The sequence below is a fragment of the Jatropha curcas genome, chromosome 8, assembly GCF_041381405.1.
Source record: "Jatropha curcas cultivar XTBG-Jc1 chromosome 8, XTBG_Jcur_1.0, whole genome shotgun sequence".
NCBI lineage: Eukaryota > Viridiplantae > Streptophyta > Magnoliopsida > Malpighiales > Euphorbiaceae > Jatropha > Jatropha curcas.
In genome coordinates, this window is record NC_143158.1 from 2,480,395 (window position 1) to 2,489,393 (window position 8,999).

General features: G+C 31.4%; 1 protein-coding gene across 1 annotated transcript; it reads left to right on the forward strand.

The window, feature by feature from the left end:
* The first annotated feature begins 1,496 nt into the window (after positions 1-1,496).
* Positions 1,497-5,625, forward strand: LOC105638346 (putative transcription factor bHLH041). The gene is made up of 8 exons (XM_020680681.3): positions 1,497-2,296; positions 2,381-2,503; positions 2,628-2,733; positions 2,837-2,851; positions 3,023-3,082; positions 3,223-4,047; positions 4,222-4,611; positions 5,344-5,625. Exons 1-8 carry the CDS (start codon positions 2,178-2,180, stop codon positions 5,410-5,412), a joined length of 1,707 nt encoding a protein of 568 aa, XP_020536340.1. The 5' UTR covers positions 1,497-2,177; the 3' UTR covers positions 5,413-5,625.
* Positions 5,626-8,999: the final 3,374 nt, after the last annotated feature.

Genomic DNA, 8,999 nt, shown 5'->3' on the forward strand with positions numbered 1-8,999 from the left:
TGAAATGAAATGTAAGAGGAGGCGGTTGCGTTTGAAGATGCACCGCAAGATGAAGATGCCTTAAAGGATATTGTATTTGAAGATCCACCATACGATGAAGATGCGGTAGAGGTTATTGTCTTTGAAGATCCACTACGCGATGAAGATGTGGGAGAAGATGCTGTAGTTGAAGATCCACCAAACGATGAAGATGCTGTAGTTGAAGATCCACCAAACGATGAAGATGCTGTAGAGGATGCTATATTTGAAGATCCACCACAAGATCAAGATCAAGTGTAAACCCCTCTTACTCCAACTTAGTTACTATAACCAAAAATTAAAAATTGACTTTTGGGTAGGCCCTAATCGTTGTAATGTCAAATAATATATATATATAAGCAAATATATTTTTCCTAGAAAGTGACGTGTGGCATATTCTCCGGAAATCGATTCATCTTCCAAAACGGTTTTAGAACTGTTGATTTCAATTTTGTTTCTGCTTGTTCCAAAATTAAATAATCTTTTTCAAGTTTTTTAAAATTCTTTTTTGAATTTGTAGTTTGAATAAATAAATAAATAAATAATGGTACTATTAAAAAAGAATAAACTAATTTGATAAAAAATCTTAAATTTTATTTTAAAAAATTAATATAATTGTATTTTAGAAAAATATAAATAAAATTTATTTTTCAAACATTATTTATTGCTTTTTTTAATCTATATTTAAATAGAAATAAGTCTGCATTTGTAGAAAAGAGGACTTTTTCCTTTTTTTTCTTTTTCTAATTCCTCTCTTTCTCTCTTTTATTTTTTAAAAAATGAAACGCACAATTAAGGAACCAAACACAAATACTTCAACAAAAACCTAATTAACCAAGAATATTAATTATTATGTTAGGGGCGAAGAGAAGGAGGTTTGCTTTAGGGGTCCGTTTAGTTAGTGGGCTTGTGGCTTTATCGATAACTCGGGCCACCGTTTGATCTGTTTTGGTCGGCTAAATGGGCCCCTAGTTACTTTTTGGGTATGGATCGTTTACATAATCAAAATTTCAGGGCTGAAATTTAATTAATCAAAATTAAATTAAAATAATATCGATCCTATCCACCATAAGATAATAAAAAGAAAGTCACAATAGTAAAAAATTGAGGTCAAACTTCAACTTGTATAGGGACATTCTAGGAATAATATTTGAATTTAATTATATTAAGTGTGAACAATTTGAATATATATTATTTCATGGAAAGCAAAGTGAATTTTTTTAATGTTATTGCTCACGTGTAAAAGCTTTAATATTTATTCTCCTTTATATATGTTTACATAAGGAATTAGTTCTATATGTTGTAGAAAAATCAGTCAATATTTGCTTATACTTGCTATATTTGGAGTTCTATTAACCTATTAAAAGTATTATTTTTAAAATTAATTTTTGTATCTGATCAATTTATTTATAATTATTATTAAATATTATTATAGAAAATTTAAAATAGAAAATAATATATTTACCTAAATAATTATACTCTTACATTTAATTATAATTAATATTAAATTTTACCAAAAACCAAATTTATTAGCTAACTATAAATAACCGCTAAATCAAGCAACTGGAGAGAGGGAAGCTAGAAAACAAATAAATCAAAGAAGAAAGAGGAAAGAGACGCTCTGCCTTCCTCTCTTGACTATTTTCAAACCCTCGACAGCGTGGACTTTGACCGTTACTTTTCAAGTTTTTCTTCATCTCCCTCTATCTCTGTATCTCTCCGAGCTGGCTAACCACCACCACTACTACTTTTCAAGAAGCAGTTCTCACTCATAAGACAATTCTTCTCCATCGCTGCCGCTGCACTGCACTTGTGGGCTCCTCTCTACTATTCCCTTCTACTAATTTTCAAACTTCTCATCTTTCTCTCCATGTCCGCAAACCTAGCAAGCTCCTTTCCCTTCTTCTGATGATCCTCCATAAAAGAACTGTAGCCAAACCTATATTATAGCATAGGCGATGGTGGTTTTAACATAAATATAGCTATATAAAACACCCTTTCGACTATACTTGTCTTATAATGAATTGTCATCCATCTATGGAGATCAAAGGTAGAGATGATAGAATCAAATGAAGTGACTCAGATAAAAGGATCCGATCAAATTTATGGAAGGATCTCTCATGCTATACTAATCAAATATTCCATTCCCGCTACTTCACATGGACACCGTCTTTTCGCTCATCAGCGAAGAGGACCGTGCTAGCCATCTCCGATCATTAATGGAAGCTATTGGTTGCAATTACATTTGCCTTTGGTCGTATTTGCCTGAACCGACCCGGTAAGTTTTTAACTTTTAATTGCTCTCTATATATGAAATTTTATATGTTTGCTTATTTTTGGTGCTGAATTAATTAATCAGCAGCTGCTTATACTTCTTGGACGGATATTACCATGAAGAAAACAACCAAGCTAGTCCTTCTTCAGGAAGCTTAGCTCGGAGGCTTTTTGATGAATATCGGCGAGAAATGTTCTTCATTGTAAATGAGTATGATATACACATATGTATTTTTTATTTTTGCTACTCTTGTTTCAGGCATTGAAATGGCTTCTTAATTTGTTTGATCTCCCTCTCTCTCTATATATACAAACATATATATATATATATTCAGCCGTGTTCCTGGAATGGCTTTCATTAATAAACAACCTTATAGAGAGTTAACCGAGTCGGAAATTGGAAGAATGGCGTCTGTTGCTGTGCAGCGCCAATTTTATCGGGTAATAATCTATGACATGCATCTCCTTAACTATATATAAACTCAACTTACTCATATTTTCGATAGCTAACCTAGTCTTGCTACTGTGTCTTTAATTCTTGCAGGAAGCAAGGATCAAGGTTTGTTCATCACTTTACCAGCTGTGACCGCCGCACTGAATAACCTCTAATATCTATCTATCTATCTATCTATCTATCTATCTATCTATCTATATATATATATATATATATATATATATTGGAGAATTTGTCAATATTACTTAATTTTTTCTTTCTGTTTGATAATTACAGACCGCAGTGTTCATGGGATGCCGGAGTGGGGAAATTGAAATGGGCTGGTCTAGAGTGCAAGTAAGAGACCTATTCAGTATTCAGCATTTCTTTTACACCTTTCTAATTAATTTGTATCTAGTTCAATTTTTTTGTTTGAAGAAATCACATAAGAAAGAAGAAGAATTATTGAAATTTAATAATTGATTTCTTTTTCTCAGATGAACATGGAAGATACATTGAGGAATTGGTTTTCAGAGGACGTTCCCCAGCAATCTCCATTAGCAGAATTTTCTCAACCGATGGATCCAAATCGACCATCATCTTCTTCTTCCTCATTAAAATCACTATCCATGGATAGCCCAGAAACCTCTCCTTTTTTATTCAATATTCCGACGACACCCCACATATCAGAACTCCCTCAAGATCCCACGTTGCAACCAATACCAACCACATCAACTGCAATCCAGCAAGTAATCTTGCGATCGTTGCAGCCAATACAAGCCACTACTACTAGCCCGCTTCAATATTCCATGCAATGTTTGCAGCCACTACAAACCACCGCTACTAGCCCACTTCAATGTTCCATGCAATCTTTGCAGCCAATACCAAGCGCAATTAGTCCTACTCCACACCAACAAGTCATGCACGCGTTTGCTTTGGTAAGAAACACTCAATTACCAACCCAAGAAAGTGAAGATGCTGTAATGGCAAGAGCCATTCTTGCAGTTCTAACTTCTCCTTCCTCTTCGACCTCTTCTTCTACACCTAACTTACGGCAAAGAGCTACTGCTTTCAAGAAGTATGGATCTCTTCCCACCACAACAACAGCAACAAGACTGGCAGGTTTACATAGTCAAAGTCTGCTTAAAAGAGCTATCAATTATTACAGAAACTTAACTATTGTGAGACGGGAACACATGCAAGCAAGCCGCTCCACCCCTACTAGCTCTCAGATGCACCATATGATATCGGAGCGTAGAAGACGCGAAAAGATTAATGAAAGCTTTGAGGCATTGAGAAAACTTCTTCCTCCAGAAGCCAAGGTACGTATCTAACATTGAACAGAAAAATTCATCCATACATATAATTTGGCTCCAAACTAGGGTTTAAATTCAATCTCACAGCTCTTTAGTAAATTCATAAGAATAATATATATCATTAATTACATAGCAATTTATTAATGCATGAAAATAATATCTGAACTATTTTGAATATAGAAAGACAAAGCATCAGTGCTTACTCGAACAAGGGAGTATTTAACGTCTTTGAAAGCCCAAGTCGCAGAGCTTAGCCAGAGAAACCAACAGTTAGAGGCACAGGCGCTACTACCTGCCATAGAAATTACAGAAGAAGTGAGCGAGTCATCAAATGAAAGAGTTGAAGTCCGAGTTGCACTTGTTTCTGAATCAACACCAGAAGGAGAAGAAAGAATTATCGACTTGCAAGTTTTTGTAAGAGGAGGTAGTGCTAATATTTCAAATATAGTTATTGGGATCCTTGAATTCTTGAAACACGATCGAAATGTGAATTTGATGTCCATGGAAGCTACCACAAGTGCAACAGAATCAAGATTGTTGAATCGTGTAATCTTGAGATTGAGAATTGAGGTAAGTGCACTAAACTACCAACAATTATATACACATACATTGCAGCATGCAATAACCAGCTCCTTAATTAAACATTATAATTATTATTATTCTTACCTCTCTTATCAAGTTCTTGATTTTTTCTTTTCAATTTTTATGTGCAATATTATAGTTTCATTTTCCGAGTAATAATATTTTTATGTGCAATATGTTATATATCGTTAGTTACTTTCTTAATAATGGTGGCATAAAAAGAAAAAGAGAAAGAAAGAGAGATAGATGTTAAAAGGGTACCTCTATTTGATTGTTTCCCTCCATTTTTTCTAGTTTTATGTTGTTTTTTGTTCAGTATGATTCTTTTTCTAATTGGCAACTGCATGTTGGGCATTACATATAAATCTTAGATGAGCAACTTTTTTCCAAAGACTAATACTTTTTTCTCACTTTAGGAAATAAGAAGGAAAGAACACCATAAAGGATATGATTTTCTCTGCTCATTCTCAGAAGGAAAAAAATTAAAAAAAAAAAAAAAACAAAAAAGATTGATTGGGCTATTAGGAAACAAGAAGGAAATGCCCTTTTACTAAAGAAACAAACAATTTAGGAAATAGTGACAATAACAAAAGGATGATGTTCAGTGATGGTTACATTATTTTTTTTTTTTTAAAGGACATGTCTAAAAGTAAAAGGGAAGAAAAAGGTGATGTGATCGTAGAAGAATTGATTTATGGATCTAATTTTGTTTATTTGTAGGGGAACGAATGGGAAGAATCTGCCTTCCAGGAAGCAGTGAGAAGGATTGTTGCTGACCTAACCCATTGACCTATTTTGCACCAATTCTTAATTATCTCCTCCTCTCTGCTGTCTGCTGCTTTTAGAGCTTAATATTATTGCTCGGAAAATTTCCAATGAATTAAAAGAAATTATTTATTATATTGCTTGAATTTCAGTCAATATATATAATTCTTTTACTTATCAGATTAATTACGTTATTGTCTATTTAGTATGCTGACTTCATATAATTTATTTTGAATATTGTTAATTTCATTTTATATAAATTTATCTAACGAACTTATAATATATCCGCTCTTCATATGATTAATTTATTGATAGCTAAATTCATATGTCAGTAATAAATTATTAAATTACTTGTAGGAATATTTTCTTTTGTTTTTTTTTTTTAAATATACAATATAAAAAAAAATCAAAAATTCATATGCTTTGTTCCATGAATGAAACAAACTGTGTCGCCCTAATTGACTGCATTATTTATGGGTGGACTGGAGTTGATTGAATCGGAACTAAAAATAAAAAGGATGGTCCAAAAATAGAAAATAGAAACCCTTTCAACTTCTAGCTAGGGCAAACTTACCGACCCAACCCCACGCTAGATTTCAAAGTGGTTCATTCTTATGCACAAAACTCAATTACTTCAATATTGTGTATGTGATGTTGCAAGTTTTGGATTATTAGAGCCACCATGTTCATGTCTTAACCAACAATTTGCCACGTTCGATTCTAGACGAAGACTAAGACGAAGACGACGAAGACGAATCATACTGGATTCCAAAGTGGGTCTTTCTACCTAGAATTAGGAATCAAAAACGCAACCTCAGACGGCGGTTTTGACCGCCATATTATTATTACAAAGAATCTGAAACAATTAGTCCACATTTTTTTTTTAAATAATGCATCTTTCTGCCTATTATATTCATCTTCTGATCTATCATACTTTCTTTTTTCTTGTGGGTAGTAATTATGGTTTGTTATGTTTTTGAACAATGTCAATTTTGTTCACTCTGATGGAGACTGGAATTTTATTTTTTTTTTTAAAAGTCCAATCAAATCTAAGTACGTAGGATTCGATAATTCCCAGAATTTGGTGGAACTTGGCCATCATATTACGAGTCCTATGTGTGAACGCTGTAAAAGACTAAAACAACACTATCAATTATAATCTAATCAACGGAAGTTAATAACACTGCGGGCTATAATGCTACTAATTAATAAATTTTTAGATTCAATTTATTTTTAATAATTAAAGATATTTTGTATGCGCATCCAAAAATTAATTTTTAAATTAGTAATATGAGAAATGACCTATATATTGACCTGTTTATTTTAAATGATTAATCTCTTAACTTGTCAACATGTAAACTTAACCAAAATAAATTCATATTGTTCTAATAATTTATTATAATTTTAATTAATAAAAAAATTTATACCACATGTATTTTTACCCCATTAGACTAAGTATAATTTTTGGGGAATTTTCTCCATTTACAACTTAGTCTTTTTCACTTAGACTAATCTATATTTATTAAAAATGGAATTATTTTATGATTGAGTATCTAATAAAAAAAAAATTTAATAATTAACACTCCTTTCCAATATGTACACAAATAAAGTAATAAATTTGTTATCATTAGTGATAATAAAAAATTACACACTAAGTCGTAATCTAATGGTTAGTGTATTACAAAAATAGTAATAAATCCATATTCAAATCTCCATTTCTCAAATACTCAAAAAAAAAAAAAAAGTGATAATAAAAAATTATTTGATAAGAACTTTCCAAGTCCTTTCATAATCAATGGGTTATCTTTTTATCATTTTCTTGATAAAGAATTCTCATCAAACAAATCTATTTCTCCTTCAAAAAAGCAAGGGACTCTAAGCAATGAACCCATACTATTCAACCCAGTCAAGCTTTCTAATTTCTGTCACTGTCTTAATTCTCAATTCCATTGCTTCCTTGTTTCTTAGATCTTCAAAATTTTGGTGGATCCCATTTCTAGAAACTAACAGTTCATTCTCCTAATATAACGTCATTTTCGTAATTTTCTTCCCCCAAATTTTATTAAGTGGGTTAGAAGACAGATTTACAATATAAATTTTAAGTTTATTAAAAGTGCAGATTGTGTTTTTTTTTTTTTATAAAGGGTTTATTATTAGATTTTTATATAAAAATATAAAAATAAAATTAATTTGTACTACATATTTGTATATAATTTTCTCTTAAGGATGAAATTTCTTGTTTGATTTAAAAAAAGAAAAAAAAAATCCTCTCAAAGCTAGGCTTGCCGAGGACCTTTTAGAAATAAAGAAAAAAAGGTGTTCCATTTTAGGAAACGAACTGTAAGAACACAACAGTTAAAACACGAGGTCCAAATATTTTGGTTGCCTTGCTTAGACACATAGATTAATTAGATACAAATCATTTATTATTATTTCTAAGTCTTCGAAACAAGAAACTTAAATTGCATTATGTTTAAAATTGAATAAATTTCACTAATACCATGGGAAAAATTTTAAATTATCGATTATATTATGTTAATATATATAATTAATATCTGAATCAATTATGCATTTATGAACGCCCTTACTGTATAATTAGTTAATTATTTTTCTTTTAATAAAAAAGAAAGAAAATAAACAGATATACATAAAAATAGTAAGGGAAAATATATATTTTTCAAAAAATGCAGTCCAATGACATATCTAACAGGAAAAGGTTGTAGTGAAATGAGTTAATGTCATTTTAGGATAAATGTGGGCTGCATTCAAACATTTGTTCACCGAGTAGAATATTAAACCTGAATGGATCTAAAGATTTCAAATTATAATTATAGCATATTGTATTATATTGCTACTCATGACTGGGAGACAAGAAGATGAAACGAGGTCCTGTCCTTGCCAATGACTGAAGAAAAAAGTCCAATTACGAATTTGAAAAATTGTCCAAATATTTGAATCTTAACATTCTTCACTTGCATCCAAAAAAGAATTGGGTTCACTGTTCTGCTTTCACCCATCTGATTGCGTAATCGAATTTGGTTTATTGAAATAATTAACAAAGAGTAGAACTGCATATTTGATAAACTCCAAATCAATGGTTAATACTTGGAAAGGAACAGGAAATAGAGTGTCAATTCTCCACTCCATTTTTTATTTTAGAAAGCGAAGGAGAACAGAAATAGAAGAAAATAGAGTAGGAAGAATGAGAATTCTTTAGTTGTAGTTGGAATAGATAAGGAATTTTTTTTTTTAAATAATAAATATTTTCTTATTTTGGATTTCCTCCACCATTGCTATAACTAAATAAAATAATGGACAGAGAACTACAGAATCTACTGTACAAGAAGGGAATTGAGGATGACAGACATGGAATAAATAATGATGATAAGATATATCAGAACTCCAATGAAGGCACCAGCTATAGCTCCCATTACGCGACTATAGTAAATAGGGACTTACTCACATATTGCTGCCCATTGTGCCTGAGAATCTCCATTATTGTGCAGATAAGCAGCTGACATTGCTGCTGAATCAATTGAAGTAAGCAGGGCACACATAATCTAAGGTGAAACAAACAAGATCTATTTGTAATTTGAACATACAAAATGTAA

Coding starts and splice junctions, on each gene's coding strand:
- LOC105638346 (XM_020680681.3), top strand. CDS start 2,178: ATGGACACCGTCTTTTCGCTCATCAGCGAAGAGGACCGTGCTAGCCAT. Junction 2,297..2,380: donor TATTTGCCTGAACCGACCCG/GTAAGTTTTTAA, acceptor ATTAATCAGCAG/CTGCTTATACTTCTTGGACG. Junction 3,083..3,222: donor TGGGCTGGTCTAGAGTGCAA/GTAAGAGACCTA, acceptor TCTTTTTCTCAG/ATGAACATGGAAGATACATT.